The sequence below is a fragment of the Heteronotia binoei genome, chromosome 4, assembly GCF_032191835.1.
Source record: "Heteronotia binoei isolate CCM8104 ecotype False Entrance Well chromosome 4, APGP_CSIRO_Hbin_v1, whole genome shotgun sequence".
Classification (NCBI taxonomy): domain Eukaryota; kingdom Metazoa; phylum Chordata; class Lepidosauria; order Squamata; family Gekkonidae; genus Heteronotia; species Heteronotia binoei.
The window spans coordinates 123226438-123245086 of NC_083226.1; the positions used below are offsets into that span (position 1 = coordinate 123226438).

The window sequence follows — 18649 nt, forward strand, 5'->3', positions numbered from 1 at the left end:
AAAAATACTTTGAACTTCCACATAGTAGAGTAAAGATTAGATGTCTGCATTCATGGTCATTTGAGGTCTGGACACAGTAAAATGGCATACAGCTGAACCAGGCAGGTACAAGGTGATCCACAAGGCATGGTGCTTTATGCTAGCAAAAGTCCCATGAAAATACAGTGAGTATAACACAATGGCCAACAGTGTCAGTCACTGTAACAAATGGAAGTGCATACAGTCCACCCACCTCCTCCTTGAAAAATACAGAAAAATGAAAGAAAAACATGCCAAATTTAGAGTGTAATATCTGGCATATTGAAACCTAAGGACTTAAACCTTAAGCATGTTTTTAACAAAAGGCTGCTTAATTTACTTTAATTTAAAAATTTAATTTTTAGATTTATATCCCACCCTTTCCTGCAAGCGGGCTCAGGGCAGCTTACAACAGAAATTTAACACACTTAAAAATTAAAATATAGAAACATAATAAAAGCATACAGCATAAAAGTCTGAGCACAGTACAACATATCAACAACCAGGCATAGGAAGGCATGTCCACACAGCAGCGTATAGGCTAATATCTGGAAACATAGCAGGGTCACAGTGATGATAAAATACTGGAGATGCCAGCTGGTAACAAGAGGATGCCCAGTGGATCAGTTAAAAGTCTGACAGAAGAGCTCCATCTTACAGGCCCTGCAAAACTTTGATAAGTCTCGCAGGGCCTGGATCTCTAGGAGGAGCTCATTCCACCAGGTAAGGGGCTGGATCAAGAAGACCCTGGACATCCTTATGACCAGGAACCACAAAAAGATGTTGCACAGCAGATCTCAGAACCTGGGGGGGGGAGCTCATATGGGGAGAGGCGGTCACGAAGATATACTGACCCCTGGCCATATAGGGCCTTAAAGGTGAGGACTAGCACCTTGAAATGGATCCAGCACTCATTAAAACAGGTTTCCTACCTGTAACTGATGATCTTCGAGTGGTCATCTGTGCAGTCACACTGATGGGAGTAAGGCGCCTGCGCCGATCTCGATCGGTAAACTTAAAAGCTGCGGATTTCCGCGCCGACGTCCCAGTGCGCATGCCCAGGAGTCCCCACCGCGCATGCTCACTGAGACGGGCACGGACATCCCGCCAGTTCCTTCTGACCGCCACGTCAGCCCAGTGATGGACCGGTCGCAGCGGGGAGGGCGGGGAGTGTGACTGCACAGATGACCACTCGAAGATCATCAGTTACAGGTAGGAAACCTGTTTATCTTCTTCGTGGTCTCTGTGCATCACACTGATGGGAGACTAGCAAACCAAGACCATACCTGGAGGCGGGTGCCACGGTCCATCAACAGGAAGCAGACTCTAACACCGCTCGGCCCAGCACCGCTTCGCGACGGCTTCGTAGGTCCAACGCGTAGTGGCGTACGAAGGTATGTCCAGAGGACCAGGTTGCAGCCCTGCAAATGTCCTGTAGTGGGACGCCTCGCATGAAGGCCGCTGAAGTCGCCATCGCTCGGGTGGAATGGGCCCTGATGGGCCCAGGCAAGGGTCTCTTGCGCAGCAGATAACAGAGCTTAATAGTCTCCGTTATCCATTTGGACAGCCTCTGGGCCGATATTTTATGCCCCAGGGAAGGCTGGACGTAGGACACGAAGAGCCTGGGGTCTTTCCGGAAAGGCCTGACGCGATGCAGGTAGAAGGCTAGTGCCCTCTTTACATCCAGGGCGTGCAGTCTATGCTCGTCCTCATTTGACGGGTTGGGAAAAAAGACTGGAAGGCACGTCTCCAGGTCCAGGTGAAAGGCCGACACTACCTTTGGGAGGAAGGTGATATCAGGTCTTAGACGAACTCCCTCCTCCGAGAAACATAAGTAGGGGGGATCGCAGCGCAAGGCTGCCAGCTCCCCTACCCGCCGAGCCGAGGTTATGGCTACCAGAAATGCCGTTTTCCAGGCTAGCAGTTGAAGGGAACACGTAGCCATGGGCTCGAAAGGCCTCCCTGAGAGGGCTTGTAGAACCAGAGACAGGTCCCAGGCGTGCGCCAGATGTTTAACAGCCGGATACAGTCTGATAGCCCCTCTGAGGAAGCGCTTAGTGTCCAGATGGGCAAATACAGTACGCCCATCCACTTGTGAGTGGTAAGCAGAAATGGCCGCAAGGTACACGCGAACAGAGGAGACCGAGAGCCCCTTGTCCAGTAAGGACAGTAGGAAGTCGAAGACGATCGGCAGGCCCGCCGTCATTGGGTCACCCGTACGGGAGGAGGAGAACTGGATGAACACTCCCCATTTATAAGAGTACGCTCTACGAGTGGAGGGTTTCCTGCTATTCAGCATCACAAACTGGGCCCTTTCCGACAATGACCTCACTGGAGGCGCCAAGCCGTCAACTTCAGTTGCGGTATGTCGTGGTGTACCACCTGCCCTCCGTGCAGTAGCAGCAAGTCCGGGGCCTGAGGGAAGTGGTGATACATCCCGCCGGTCAGGCGAAGGAGCAGGGGGAACCAGTGCTGTCTGGGCCACCAGGGAGTCACAAGAATGCCCTTCGGCTGCTCCCTGATGACTTTCTGGATCACCCTGGTGATCCAGGGCAGCGGGGGAAAGAGATAAACCTTGTGCCTCGTCCAGGGCACAAGGAGGCCATCTCCGAGGGACAGCGGGTCCACCCCGCCCCTGCAACAGAAGAGAGGGCACCTCCTGTTCGCCCTTGTGGCAAACACGTCGAGCTCCGGGGTCCCCCATGCCAGGAAGACAGGGCGCAGAAAGGTCCAATTGAGCTCCCACTCGTGCCCGGCGGCGCCCCCCCGACTGAGGAAGTCCACTTGGGTGTTCAGGTTCCCGGGAAGGTGGGTGGCGACCAGTGAGGCCCCTAGGGCGATGCACATGTCCCACAGAGCTACGGCTAGGCCACAGAGTCGGCGGGAAACCGTGCCGCCCTGTCGGTTGACGTACACCATGGCCGTCGTATTGTCCGTAAGAACTGCCACCGTTTTGTTCCGCAGGAACTTGTGAAAGGACCTCACCGCATGAAAGATCGCTAAAAGCTCCAGGAAATTGATGTGGTTGCCTGCCTGGGATAGGGCCCATCGGTCCCCCACACAGAGTCCTCTCATATGTGCCCCCCAGCCCCACAGGGAGGCGTCTGTGGTAATGGTGAGGGTCGGAGGTTCCTTGTGGAAAGGAGCCCCTTCTAGTAGATGGGCCTTCCGCGTCCACCAGTTGAGGGAATGCAGGATCTCTGGGGGAAGCGTCAGGCGGCACTCTGGCGAGTCCCTCCCGGTTTTGAAATGAGCCAGGAACCACAGTTGAAGAGGCCTCATGCGAAGCCTCGCGAAGACCAACACCGCTGTGGTGGCGGCCATAAGGCCTAGTAGCCGCTGCAGCTGGCGAGCGGTGGTGACAGGGCACTCCTGGAGAGTCCTCACCGCTCGGATGATGTCCTCCGCCCGGTCCGGTGGCAGAAATGCCCTGCAGACCCTGGAGTCCAGAACGGCACCGATAAACTGGACCCTCTGTGAGGGTTGGAGACGGGATTTCTTGTGGTTCACCTGCAGGCCCAGGTTCTGCAGCAACGTGAGGGTAGCGGTGATGTGACACAGCAAAGTCTCTCGAGACGGTGCGACTAGCAGCCAGTCGTCGATATACGGAAACAGGGTGATGCCCTGAAGCCGTAGGAACGCTGCAATCACGACCATAGTCTTTGTAAAGACCCTGGGGGCCGTAGAGAAGCCAAACGGGAGGGCCCGATACTGGAAGTGGTCCGAGCCGATAGAAAAACGAAGGAATTTCCGGTGGAAAGGGTGAATAGACACATGAAAGTCCTTCAGATCCAGTGTGGCCATCCAATCCCCTTGGTTTAGGAGGGGGAGGATATTCGGCAAAGATGTCATCCGGAACTTGAGATAGCTTATGAACAAATTTAGGGCCCGGAGGTCCATGATGGGCCGCAGGCCACCATTCCGTTTGGGCACTATAAAGTACCGGGAGTAGAAGCCTAGGCGGTTCTGGTCTGAAGGTACGCGCTCGATCGCATCCTTCTGAAGGAGGGATGCGACCTCCTCTCTCAACGTGTCCGTAGGGTTGGTGGAGATGAACGTCGGTGTGGTAGGGTGCTGACAAAACTCGATGACATAGCCTCTTTGAACGATGCCGAGGACCCATTTGTCTGTTGTAATGGTCTCCCAAGCCTTCAAATATGGGAAGAGGCGGGTACGGTACAAGGAGGGGGAAGGGAGGAGGGCCGGGAGGCAGTCAAAGGCCCTGCTTGGGTTGCTTGGAACCCTTCTGTCTAGAGGACTGTCCAGCCGGAGGAGAGTACTTTGGCTTGGGCGTGTATTGCTGTTTAGAGTATGGGGAGGCAGACTTGGGGCGCCATGGTTGGTCAGGCGACTTGGGAAACGGTTTTCGGTTCCAAGGCTTTGGTGCTTGTCGCTTGGACTGAGGTCGTGCAGCGGAGACTCCCAGGTTCCTCGATGTTTTGATGCTTTTGTCTATTTCTTGCAACACCGAGTCGGTGGTTGCACTAAACAAACCAGAGCCATCGAACGGCAAGTCCTCTATATAGGCCTGGGTATCATGTTGGAGGGCCGTGGACCTAAGCCAGGAGTGGCGACGTAGGGCAATAGCAGTTGTAAGTGTTTTCGCGCAAGTGTCGCCCGAGTGTTTAGAGGAGTTCAGTTGTTGCTTTGCTAGCAACATACCCTCTTTCTGCAATCTACGGAGGGCAGTCTTGGTCTGTTCCGGAAGGCTGGGAAGAAGTGTAGACACCTGGTCCCAGAGACCATATTGGTAACGGCCCATACAGGCCGCGTAGTTGGCGATTTTGAAGCCCAGCGATCCCGTAGAATACAGCCTCCTGCCTATGGAGTCCAATTTCTTCCCCTCCTTATCGGGAGGAGTGGAATGTGTCTTCTTGGCGCGTGAGGACGAGGAAACAACAATGGACGAGGGTGGTTGTGCAAGAACTCCGCACCAGCTTCCTGGATTCGGTACATATGGTCCAGGCGTCTAGACGACACAGGCGTCGATATGGGTTTGTCCCATGAGGTCTTGGCAGTATGCATCATTACATTGGTCAAAGGCAGCGCCACCGCGGTGGAGGTGTCCCTCTGGACGATATCGAAAACCGTGTTGGTAATGATCGGTTCGGGTTGCACAGTGGTGAGTGACAGTGACTGCGCCATGCGCTTCACCAAGTCCCCGTATGATTTTAAGTCCTCCGAGGGGGAGATTGGCTGCTCCTCGAAGGTCTTCGGTGAAGGGGAGGGTTGTCTCGGCGAGGAGGTATCTTGTTCGTCAGCCGATGAATCATGCGACCTAGATGATCTCGCTGGTGACTCCGAACGATCCGACAGATGCGGGTCGGGCGGCGACACCGGGGTTTTTGGTTTCGGCTTTTCTGCTGGGGCTCGATGCCGAACCGATGGTCTGGTGTCCTCGACGTCGGGAGCCTTCGACACCGATGCGGAGGGTGGGCGACGTGGAGGACGGTACGACGTCCGAGACCGGTAGGAAGCGTCGGAAGATTGGTCCCAATCAGGTTGACGAGGAGGGAGCCATGGGAAAGAAGGTTTCATGGGGTAGGCCCCATATAAATATTGCCACTGCCTCTGGTCCCATGGGACCTGGGCAGGGTCTCGGCTTCAAGGCGAGCGGCTCCTAGGCGAACGGTCCTTAAGGTCTCTCTCTCGGTCCCGAGGGGGTGGACTACGGGGAGTTTGAAGGCGAGGCCGAAACGGCAGTTCGATGTCGGGATGCTGGCCGGGCTCAATCTCCTGGTCGGAGTCGGAGGAAATGACGAGCTCCGTCGACATCGAGGTGATTAGTCGAATCGGTGAGGCGAGCAGCTTCAGCGGCGGTATGATCGGAGCCGTCGGGTCCTGCGGAGAGGCGGGAGCGATGAGGGACGAAGATTTCGGCTTCGGCTTATCCAGCCTTTTTGCCTTTTTCTTCTTCTCGCTCTCCAAGCCCTTATCCTCTTTAGGCCGCTTAGCTGGCATAGAGGAGTCCGACAAGGGGGCCGAGGCAGTGCGTTTCACGTGCCGTTCGGCGTCGGAAAGTGGGCGTTCGGCATCGACCACCGATGATGGCGATGTCGATGGCGGGTCGGTAACGACAGGCCGGTCTGCCTTCTCTGCCGATGAACAAACCGGAGACAGAGTTTGTTCCATGAGGGCCGCCGCAAGTCTCGCTGCTCGGTTCTTCCGGGTTTGTTTAGAAAATTTTGCACAATGTGTGCAAGAGTCGGGCGATGCCGTTCTCCCAGGCACAGGAGGCAGAGTGAGTGCCCGTCAAATGGGGCTATCTTGCTCCCGCACTTGGAGCACCGCCGAAAAAATCCCCACCGCCTTTCCATGCGCCAGAAAGGCGGGAAGACGGGGGAGGGGGGGGAAGGAAGCAAAATAAAGCGTTCCGCCCGTACGCCCCCAAAATATAGCAACTAACACTAACTAAGAGCTAAACTAACAACTATAAAAACTAAACTACAGCTAACTATACTAATTCCAAAGAAAGGGAAAAGTTCACCGACCGAAGCAGGTAGATCGACTGATCAGCGCGGCGGTCAGAAGAGAACTGGCGGGATGTCCGTGCCCGTCTCAGTGAGCATGCGCGGTGGGGACTCCTGGGCATGCGCACTGGGATGTAGGCGCGGAAATCCGCAGCTTTTAAGTTTACCGATCGAGATCGGCGCAGGCGCCTTACTCCCATCAGTGTGATGCACAGAGACCACGAAGAAGATCTATGCTATTCTAAGAAGATGAACAAAGCGGGAGTCAAGTTGCACCTTTAAGACCAACCAAGTTGTATTCAGAACGTAAGCTTTCGTGTGCTCTCTAAGCACACTTCATCAGACGACTAACTTCACTGGATTTAGAAGGGTGTAATTCTGCTGAGGAGGGTACTGTTAATCCCTTAAATAATATCTAGTTATCATGCCTTTGTGGCTTTCCCAACATATAAGATGAGGTACCCACTTACAAATGCACATAGGGAAGGCTGGTATTAAGAATATGTGAATTCTGAACATAACATCTCCAGCCTTAACCAGCTGACCACTGCACCTCAGTAGAGTAAGCAATAAATCACACATGTGCAAATAGCAAAGAAATTAATTTCACATCTCAGCTATTATGTATATGAGTTAGGCTGATAGAGTGTTTAATTCTTTCATTTTTGTTCAGTTCTGGTAGACTGGCTGATTCGCTTAAATCACACTATAAATTTACGAGGCAAGTTTGCACTGAGCTATTAGAGCATCTGAAAGTCAAAGATTTATTATAAAATTCCATGATAACCTTTCCTGCTAACAGTAGCATCCTTGATTTCTACACAGCACATTACAGGAAGCGAAGACAGCACTTTTTTTTAGCCGCTCTAGTTTGCACCTGTTTGGTTGCCTGGAGACAATGAGCTGCACCTCCCCCTTCTCAGAATCTTCATCAAGCACAAGGCCACTTTGTACCTCTCCAGTGAATCCCAGAATGCCATTCTGAAGATCATTTCCTGGATGAGAAGCAGATCACACAAAATTATTAGGAAGACTGTCAACCGTTTGATGAATTTTACTACATATGAACTGTATAACAATTTTGTATGGTGGTGGAGGGGGCCACCAAGTTGCATCCAATTTACAGCAACCTCATAGGATTTTCAAGGCAAGAGATGATTGCCTCCCTCTGCACAGTGACCCTGGATCTCCTTAGTGGTTTCACATTCAGTTATTAACCAGAGCCATTTCTGGTTAGGTTCCAAGATTGGACAAGATTGGGCTAATTTAGGTCATCCACATCAGGGCAAATTATACTTTTGTATAATTATACAACAAATTATGTTTTCCTATTAATGTCCTGTTATACCAGGGGGTCCAATTTCTATGAGCCCCAAAAGAAGGTGCCTCCATCCTCCATTATTTCCAATGGAGGGAAGGCGTTTAAAAGGAGTGCAATCCCTTTAAATATGATGGCCAGAACACCCTTCAATCTTGCTTGTCATGACCTTGTTCCTGGTCCACCCCCAAAGTCTCCTGGCTCCACCCCCAAGATATTTCTTGTGTTGGACTTGGCAACCCTATCCCCTTCCTTTTGGGGGGGGGGGGGCTTCAACAAGCTGAGATATGAAAGCAATGGGGCAGTTGCCATATACAAATACAATCTCCTTTATTTGTTTTAGAGGGTAGCCACATTGGTCTGCAGTAGAGTGATTAGATTAAAGTCCACTAGAGACCAACAAGATTTTCAAGATATAAACTTTTGAGACTGAAAGCTCCCTTTGTATCTGGACTCAACTCCAGTCTCTTTCCTGAAAAAGTCCTGTTGTGATCCTTACCTCTTGATCTAAGAAACACTGTAGAAAACAGGAAATAAGGTAATAAATCACATGGGCCTCCTCTCTACAGACATTTCATATGTATTGCATAGCAATAGCACCATAAACCTCTTTCTCTATTATTATAAACAATATCCATCATGCAAGCACACTGATGTGTACCTACTTTAAAGAAACATGGCCAAAAGAAAGTGGACTGGGGGTATTCCCATACATATTTATGACAACTCTCTGAGAAAAGAGTATTAAATATTTCCTATGATAAAGAAGTAGATCAGGCTTTAAATAATGGGAAAGTAGTAGGAAACTCTTCCCAATCCGCTCTGTCGTTCCTCAGCAGTGTCACATATTACATTGCAAAAGTGCCTCCGCCTCTCTTGTTTTTGGAGGCAGGGGTAAGAGACTCTTCTTTTTTATGCTTCACTGTAGAGTCCAATACTAGGACCACCATCTCCATAACCAAATTTCTAAGAGGTTCCCTCCAATGCTGGAAAGATGGGTAGACCTGAAAAGCTAAGAAGTCAAAGAGACCATGAAAGGGAATAGACTAAAAGTGGAAAGCGTCTATGTCACAACACTGGGGCATATGCAGGAGTGAAGACAAAGCCACGGAGCAACAGGAAGTTTGCTAATTATGGTTAGAACTGGCCAGAGTTTATAAGTGCATTATTTGGTGCTTTCTTCGTATAAATTCTGGAAATGTGGGAACTATTTATTAATTCTTTAATCTATTAGCTGCTGGCTAAGTGGGTTGCAAAGAAGGACCCAACATGAGCTAAGAAATTTCCCTGGAGGTAACTAGAACTGTCAAATAGATAAATGGTAGTTACCTCTCTGCCGGTGTCTCTCCCCATCTATGAGCAACAGGGTGTTGTCAATTACCTTAACAGAGTGTTGCCAATTACCTCTGATGTAATATTGAAGCTAACAGAGAAATGTTTTTATATAGAATTGAGGATTAGCCATTAGTACTCAGAGAGGTTAGAAGCTCGAATGTTCAGAGAGTAAATCATCCCCAAACTCAGATGCATATTTAACTCTGTTGTTTTAAATGTTGCAGGATCTAGAACTAGGTGTTGTGCTGAAGTGCTACTTCACTCCAGATATCTATTTAAAAGCTTGCCATTTTACAAAGCTAATGTTGAATTAGTACTCTGTGAATGCTCAGAGATTAAACAACCAGTACCATTACAGGTATGGAAAGGGCTCAAAAACTAGTTTTTCCTTTTAAATTTCAGACTACAAAAGCAGCTGGATGCTAATTAATTAATGATGGAGATATTTGAGGAAGGGGAGAAGGGCTTATGGAAGCACCACATTTTCAGTGAAGATGGCAAGAATCTTCTGCAATCTAGCTGATAATTTTCTATTAGGTAGCAAGGAGGGAGTCTTTTAGCCTGTCCATTCGTGAGGGATCAGAGAACATGATAATATAAGAAGAAAGGTTTGGGAATTCTTTTGGAGGGTTGAGATTAATCAGACCTCAAGGTAGGAAGCCTGCAACTGGCAGAGAAAGGCAGATACATGAACAGCAGCTGAACCTGAAAACCTGAAGATTATTCTGCCTACCTCCTAATTAACCATCAAAGGGAAGTAAGTTTTAGACCTAGGGTAAGAAGATGTGTCATTTTTCCTCCATTTGTTCATAGGATGTTAGACTAGTACTGCTTAACTATATCCTCTTTTCTTTGTGTAACTAATGACTGGTTATATACGTTACATAGTTGGAGTTTTGGGTGTGTGAAACTGGTATTATGATTGGTTTCTGCAACCAAACAAAAGCTCTACTTGGTTCATACCAGCTCACTAAGAGAATATAGAGAGATACTTGCCTGAATCAATTAGACAAACGAGTTAGTTTTTCAAGGTTTTTCCCTACATTCATGATGGTTTGGAATACCAAGAATCTCTTCATCCTGCTCCTTTCAGTCTGAACTGTATGCCAGAGACAAGCCTTGCAGCCCAAAAGTCTGCATACCCCACCCATTCTGTGATGGATTAACCTCTGCTTGAGAGTTGACTGGCTGATAACCAGTGCAGGGCCCAAATGCCCCAAATCATCTTTGCTCCTCCACTTTCACACATACACAAATGCCCCTTCTTCAGGCCATGATTGGGATCCTGTCTTCTTAATTCAAAGAAAAGTCTCTTAAGATACAAAAATAACCACAGGTGTAACCATAGGTGCATGCTTCCTCCAGGCATTGCTCCCTGCCATTCAAGTTGAACAACTGGCCACTTACCAGACTTCCAGACATATTCCGTGAAACATTTGGGGTGAAGTAATATAATGTATTTGTATGCACTTCACTTGATAGTTATTATTACTGTGAAATTATGCTATTCTACTTGATACATCAGTTTGATCTATAAATCTAACCCAGCAGTATACATGGCTGTCTTTCATCCACTGGAATAATAATAATAATGATGATGATGACGATGATGATGAAGCATCTGGCACCCTGCAATTTACTGTAGGAGTGGATTTAGAATCATAGAATTGGAAGGTACCTCCAGGGTCATCTAGTTCAACTCCCTGCACAATGCAGGAAACTCACAAATACCTCCCCCTAAATTCACAGGATTTCAGTGTAACAATAATACTATGCACAATGACAGTGCTGTTAAACAAACAACACCTTACCTGACAGTATTTAATTATTTACTGAATTAATGAAAACAATATTACCTTTGATAACTATGATTGCAAAACCTGCAAACCCATATTCATCACTGCCTTCCATAATCACAGCTCCACCTTCAGGGTCAGAGAGGACAACATAAAAGAATTCCTGTCCTTCAGGCTCATCATCGTCAAGAATTCTGACAGACACTTGGCTTTCTTCTTCCCCATCCAGCAACATCACAGACAAAGCCAGTTCTTCAAAATCCACCGCTTCAGTTGCCCAGGTCAAATTGGAAACCCAAGAAACAGTTTCAAAAGGGGATGTACCTATCCCACTTTGAGCAATTATCCCACCAAATGTTTTAATGGCTACTGAGACATTGCCAACAAACCCCTGAGTTCTTTTGATGTGAATTAGAACTGAGTTTGGTACAATGTTATTGGAATCTTCTTCAGTGTAAATAACAGCTGGCCCAATGCTCAAGATTCCATGATGGATATCGTTGTCCAACAGGATAACTGATGCAACACTAAATTCTGGATTCAGACGTGGATTCCATGTCAAGTCAAGTTCCTGAGTAGCTAAAACTTCCACAGACGTTAAGTTCACAAAAAACATTTCATCTTCTTCTGATATGATATCATCAATTATCAAGATTTCAAACACAGCCTCAGTTTGAAAGAGTCCAAAAACAAGTTCTCCGTTATGAACAGATTCAAAGTCTCCTAGTGGTTTGGCACTTCCTGCAGTTGTTTGATATAACACTTTAGTGAAATTGCTTTGGTAGCCAAGTAATCTTTGTACATGTAATCTGACTACTTGAACATCTTCTTGCACTGATATATGCCTTGAGTTAGGAGCAAATTGAAAGATTCCCATTGGCTCAATTTCAGCAATGGTGAAGCCTAATCTGCAATGAGAAACAAACACATGCAAGTTGAATGGGGGGCAGCATCTGTGAGGGGTGGAGGGGGAATGACCAGAGACAAAATAAAGGATGGGTACAACACAAGCAAAGACAGTTTTACCTATCACTCATTTTACTTGTCTGCAAACCATCTTCCACCAGCCATGATATAGCAGAGCTTTGTCTTTTGCAACAGCTGAAGCCAAATCAAGTCTGGTGTGCAAAACTGAAAAATCTACACCTTGAATTAATCAATTCATTTTTGTTTTCTTTCAAGTTAAACATGTCTAAGGCATAGATATGGGTATGGATCCCAACCAGGCACAAGAACATCTAATAATGGAGCACAATTTGACCCCTCTTGTGGTAGCCTGAAATGCCCTAAGAAATCCTGACCCTGGAGGTCCCTTGTCGCTCCCAACAGCATTTCAGGTGGCATTCTGACTTCTGTGGGACAGAGGCAACAGGAAACTGATATTCCATCATTGTCCTTTTGCATGCTTCTTTGTGAGTCTAAGCCTGCAAAAAAATCTAATTGGGATCCAACTCACAGCACAATGTCTATCCCTATGTCTATCTAGATCAATACTGTCACCAAAGCTTGCAATTTCTTGCACTGGTATACAAACCTAGGCAACCCAAAACCTAGGCAAACCTTCAGTTTGATTTCCTTGAGTTCCCTGGCTGATGCATTACTGCTTTGACAGTGATGGCAGAAAAACAGTGATAGTTTTCTCTCTCTCCACACCCCTTCCCGTGTGGCTTGCAATGCTGCTAACTCAACATCCCAATAGCCTGGAGTTGTAGGATATTTCCTTTTCCAAAGGCACCTGAAATCCAGGAAAGGTATCATGCAGCTACTCATAATATACAGTTCTATCTCTAAGCAAGCCTGACTAAGCAAGTTGCATGTTCTGGAGCCCACCTGGCAATCACAAGCATACACTACTCGGAGCTCCTGAGATGAAGATGGGGTACAAGCAGGGGTAGAATTCTAGCAAGAGCTCCTTTGCATATTAGGACACGCCCCTTGATGTAGTCAATTCTCCAAGAGCTTACAAGGCTCTTTTTTGTAAGCTCTTGGAGAATTGGCTACATCAGTGGTATGTGGCCTAATATGCAAAGGAGCTCCTGCTAGAATTCCACCCCAGGTACAAGTATGATTAAATAACTGAAAGAGATCAGGAGTTTCTTTTTATTGCCTGCATACAGCTGCTGCTGAATAACACACAACTGACCAGTGGTTTTCTTACCTCAGCTGAACCCCACCAGATACATTGCTATGCACTTCTGACAGATGCACAGCAAATGCTTCTGGACTACTTGGGTTTGGAGTAACATGAAATACAATTGCTCTGCTTGGTTCACCATGAGAAAAGGTAACAGTGCCTGGGAAAAGAAAGAAGGAAAAAGGAGAATTTCACATTATCCCTATTTAACAATCAATTTTACAGACTTCTTTCCAGCACTGACAGTAGGAATGTTCTCTCTTTATGCCAGTGCTAAAAGAACCTTCTTCTTCCAACACAATAACAAAATGAGGAGGCTGACTTACTTTCAAGAAGACTTTTGGAATTTGGGCAAGACAAAGGGACAATAGTTATCTGACCCTTGAAGTTTAAAGCTTCCAGGAGAAATGAGGAGCAAATGTACATGTCCCATATAAAAGGTTCTTGAGTATCACCCTGGCATCTCTGGTTAGTGATCTTCAGTAGTAATGCCAGGATAAACATAAGCCTGAAACTATGGTGCTGGGAAGAAAAATGAATAATAAACTAGACAGACCATGGTTTGACTCTAAAGTAGCTTCTCAAAAAACCTGATTTTTCTAGATTAAGGGAAAATACACTTCATTATATCCACCTGGATTTTCACTTGTGTTTAATTTAGACAGCTCAACTATGACTCCCCTGTGTGTATCTATCTAGGAGAAAGTTCTTTCCTACTTCCCCAACAAAAGCTATATCCTGTGGTGTCAGACTGTCTCTCTTTTGGAAGGGGCAAATTAAAAGTTCTCACCAGATGCTGGTGTAATGTTGCCTGGACGAAGGAACTCTGGAATAGTGCCAAGAGGATATCCAGAAGTCCAGATTACTGTGATTGAGCCATATACTCCTTCCCGAGTTATCAGAGCTTGAGTTACTCCTGTTGTGATATTTCTAACTCGTAACAGAAGAGAATCAAAGGCAACCTACCAAAAGAGGAAAAAATAACTTTGCTTTAAAAATGTGCCATTTGACATGTTTATGAGTGTTATTCTGCTGGCAACAGCCATGTGATATCTAAAATAAATTTATATCTGTGCATATCAAATTATCTTATACAGAATATTGTTACCAGCTGAGTGCCAAATATTACTTTTTAAAACAAATATAAATCTCCAAATTCCAATTTTTTTGGCTAGAAATATTTTGTCTTCTCATTACAAGGTATTCTTCCATACAGAGCATGAGTCCTTTATTAATGCAAAATTATGCACCCATGGAGCTGAATGTGGAGGAAGAAAATAAAATATTATGGATTTTTTCTCCTCTTACATAATCTAATGATATCTAATGAGAAACTCACTGAGGTAGTTGACAGATTTGGAAGTGTGTAATAAAAAGACATCATCTTATATTTTCTAAAAGTAAGGGGGAAATACCCTACCAGAATTCTGCTTTTGAAAATAGAAAATAATGGAATACATTCCATGACAAATTATGCAGTTCTGGTTTTCCTGTATGGCATATCCTGAATGCACAGCAGACAAATATTAAACAAGTATTTCTCTCCAATTTTATGAGTGGGTATAATTATAACATTAATATGTTTCAGGACCTGACAATCATAGCATGGATAGTCATCACATTCATTTTAATATCACCTATATATCTGTATTACTGGTTTTGCTCTGCCCTCCATTGCTATAACTATTTACAATAAGACTCATACCTGAGAATTGGCAGCTTCCTTGGGAACTGGAAGAGAGACTGAAATTGCTGTCTCTAGTATTTTAGGCACAATATTGGCACGTCCATTAAATAGGCTTACGTTGTTCAATTTCAAAGTGAAATTCAAACCCAGGAAGAGAAATACCTTGAAAAGAAAATCACTTATATAAGACCTCAATACTTATGAATAAGGCATTCAAATCAGCATATCTGCAAAATTCTCATTCAATAAGGCCAGTTTTAGAATGCAGTTTTACAAAGTTTTTCAAACAGCTTCCTCAGATAAGATTATTCAGATTATGAAACTAGAAAAGAGTGTTGATTAAGGTACAGAAAGTAGTCCAAAGGCTTCCTGAAATGTTAATTTTTTACTCTCTTTCCCCCCCTTACTTACAAAAAGGGTTTTTTCATAGGAAAAAGTCCAGCAGGAACTCATTTGCATTTTAGGTAACACCCCCTGATATCACCAGAAGTGACATCACCCATTCAGTAGGTTACTTTCCCATATTGACACAGAACAGTACAGTGCCATCAGCTGCATTTCATGGATGTGTGTTCTCACACAGCCCAATGAGAGACCTTGTTTCAACTCCCCAACACTACCGGAAAGAGAGAATCACGTGTGGCAGACTGGGCAGCAGCGGGTCCAGCTTCTCCCAGGAGGGGGCACTTGTGGGCAGCTTTGCATCTCTCGCTCTTTTAGCGAGCCTGTTGGAGGCTGGAGGTGGCAGAGAGGACAGAGCACGTGGTCTGGGAGCGTGTGGCTGCCTAATGCCAGAGCCCTGGCCAAGCCAGCAGGAACTACATTCCTGCTCAAAAAAAAGCCCTGCTTACACAGCTCTTCTCCTGATTTACTTTATCATATTTTTAAAAACTTTGTGTGTTCTTCCAAGAATATTTTAATTTTTTAAAAAGCTGTTAGCTGTCTTCAGGCTTTAAAAGAATACAAGAGGCTGTGATTTTACAGAATCAATCCAGGAAAAAGACAGGTTGCTTACCTGTAACTGTAGATCTTCGAGTGGTCATCTGTGCATTCACACCCAAGGGATAGAGCGCCTGCGCCGATCCCCGAATCGGTATCTGAAAAGCCCGGGATTTTTCTGCGCTCGGCGCCAATGGGCATGCGCAGGCATCCCAGTACGCATGCTCACCGGCGCCAGTGCGGGGATCCCGCCAGTTCCTTCCTGACCGCTGGAAGCCCCTACTGGAGGGAGACCGTCAGCAGTGGGGAAGGAGGGCGGGTAGTGTGAATGCACAGATGACCACTCGAAGATCTACAGTTACAGGTAAGCCTGTCTATCTTCTTCGTGGTCTCTGTGCTTCACACCCATGGGAGACTAGCAAGCAAAGCATACCTGGAGGCGGGAAGACGGTCAACCGGAAGAGACAGCTTGCAGCACCGCAGTTCCCAACCGAGTCCTCTGCTGAGCATGCACGTCCAGCATGTAGTGCTTCATGAAGGCATGCGGAGAAGACCAGGTGGCAGCCTTGCAGACATCAGAAAGGGACACGCCTCTCAGGAACGCCACAGACGTGGCCATCACTCTTGTGGAATGTCCACGAACAGGCCCAGGTAGCGGCTTCTTCGCCAACAAATAACAGAGTTTAATCGTCTCAGTGAGCCATTTTGAGAGCCTTTGAGACGAAATCCTGGAACCTATCTTGGGAGCAGCATACGAAACAAAAAGCTGCTTGTCCTTACGAAAAACCTTTGAACATTTCAAATAAAACAGTAAAGCACGCTTAACGTCCAGAGCATGCAACCTACGTTCCTCATCCGAGGAAGGGCTAGGGTAAAAAGTGGGCAACCAAACTTCTAAATTGAGGTGGAACTGAGAGACCACCTTCGGAAGAAAACTAATGTCCAGAGCCAGGGAAACCCCAGCCTCTCTAAAAACAAGATAAGGGTAATCACACCACATCGCCGTGAGCTCCCCAACATGACGTGCTGATGTGATGGCAACCAAAAATTCAGTCTTCCATGACAAGAGCTGCAAAGAGCATGTGGCCATCGGCTCAAAGGGGCGACGGGTTAGTTTTTCCAGCACTAAAGTCAAGTCCCACAACTGTGGGGATGATCTTGATGGTGGATGCAGCCTAAACAATCCCTTCAAAAATTTCTTGGACTGAGGGTGCGCAAAAATGGAGTACCCCTCCACCGGATCATGGAAGGCAGATATTGCCGCCAAATAAACTTTGACAAAGGAGAAAACCAGGCCCGCATCCACTAGGGACAGCAAAAAATAAAAAATTGCCGCCAATTCCACCCTGCTAGGTGGGACCGAAGGGTCAACTAAAAACTTGGTAAATCTCCACCACTTCCTGTCATAGGAAGCGCGGGTGGACGGTTTTCTGCTATTCATAAGAACTTGCTGGACCCTGTCAGAGAACCCTACTGGTAGGTGAACCACGCTGTCAGCTTCAGATGGGACACGTTGTGATGAAATACACGCCCGCCCTGAGCTGACAGAAGGTCCGGTTCTGCTGGGAACTGGTAGAAGACCCCCCTCGAGAGTTGGAGCAGGATCAAGAACCAGTTCTGGAGAGCCCACCAGGGAGTCACCAGGATGCAGCGTGGTCTCTCCCTTGCTATTTTGTTGACAACCTTCGTCAACAATGGCAGAGGCGGGAACATGTAGAGGAACCGGCCCTCCCAAGGAAGCAGGAGCCCATCTCCCAGAGATGCTGGATCCGCTTCTCCTCTGGAGCAGAACCTGGGGCATTTCTTGTTCTCAGCCTTGGCGAAGACATCCAGCTGCGGGTACCCCCAAAGCTGGAATACAGGCTTCAGAAAATGCCACTGCAGTTCCCACTCATGTGGGGAAGCCCCACCCCTGCTGAGGGAGTCTGCCTGAATGTTGAGGACCCCCAGAAGATGTGCCGCCTTCACGCAGATATCATACTGGAGACAATCGAACCAGAGATCCATCGCCAATGCGCAGAGCCAACAAGACACTGTCCCTCCCTGCCTGTTGATGTAGCACAGGGCAGTGGTATTGTCCATAAGCAGCGCTACAGTCCTCCCCGCCACTAAGGGGCGGAAAGAACGTAGGGCAAAGTGGACCGCCAGCAGCTCTAGATAGTTTATGTGGAACTGAGTCAGTTTTGGCGGCCACCGGCCCCCCACACACAGGCCTTCCATGTGGGCCCCCCAACCCCACAAGGAAGCATCTGTGGTGATAGTCATAGTAGGAGTCAGAAGATGGAAGGGAGCTCCCTGGCAGATGTTGCTCTCTGACTCCCACCACTGTAGCAACTGCAGAGTCCCGGCTGGGATGGTGAACCTCTTTCGAGGTGAGTCTCTGAGTGGGCCAAACTGGCGAAGAAACCACAACTGTAGGCCTCTCATTCTCAGTCTCGCGAAACGTAGCACGCTTGTCGTCACCGCCATCAGCCCCAGCATTCACTGAAGCTGCTGTGCTGTGCCCCACTTTCGCCTCTGAAGCAGTTGTACCAGACCGACAGTGTCCTTTGCCCTCTACGAAAGCAGGTAAGCATGATGCTGGTTCGTATCCAGCAAAGCCCCTCTGAACTGCACTGTCCTTGACGAAGTAAGGTGAGATTTCTCCAAATTGACCTGCAATCCCAAGGTGTCGAGAAGACGTAGAGTGATGGCAATGTGCGTTGACAAACTTTCCCTTGACTTCGCCACAAGAAGCCAGTCGTCGATGTATGGAAAAACAACAACTCCCTGGAGATGGGCAGCCACAACGCTCATCATCTTCGTAAACACCCGAGGTGCAGTGGACAGGCCGAACGGAAGGGCTTTGAACTGGAAGTGCTGGGAACCCACTGCAAACCTGAGGAAACGCCTGAACTCCGGATGGATGCTGACATGGAAGTAGGCATCCTTGAGGTCCAGTTGCCATCCAGT

At 47.4% G+C, this 18649-nt stretch overlaps 1 protein-coding gene across 3 annotated transcripts in view; it reads right to left on the bottom strand.

Moving 5' to 3' along the window:
* ADGRV1 (adhesion G protein-coupled receptor V1) overlaps positions 1-18649 on the bottom strand; it is a 556327-nt gene that overhangs the window by 303268 nt on the left and 234410 nt on the right. For all 3 annotated transcript variants that reach the window (XM_060235701.1, XM_060235702.1, XM_060235700.1), the window contains 5 exons: positions 14777-14920; positions 13862-14033; positions 13096-13231; positions 10998-11845; positions 7366-7483 (listed from right to left, as the gene is read on the bottom strand). In XM_060235701.1, the coding sequence (XP_060091684.1) occupies positions 7366-7483; positions 10998-11845; positions 13096-13231; positions 13862-14033; positions 14777-14920 (1418 nt within the window). The remainder of the gene's footprint in view (positions 1-7365; positions 7484-10997; positions 11846-13095; positions 13232-13861; positions 14034-14776; positions 14921-18649) is intronic.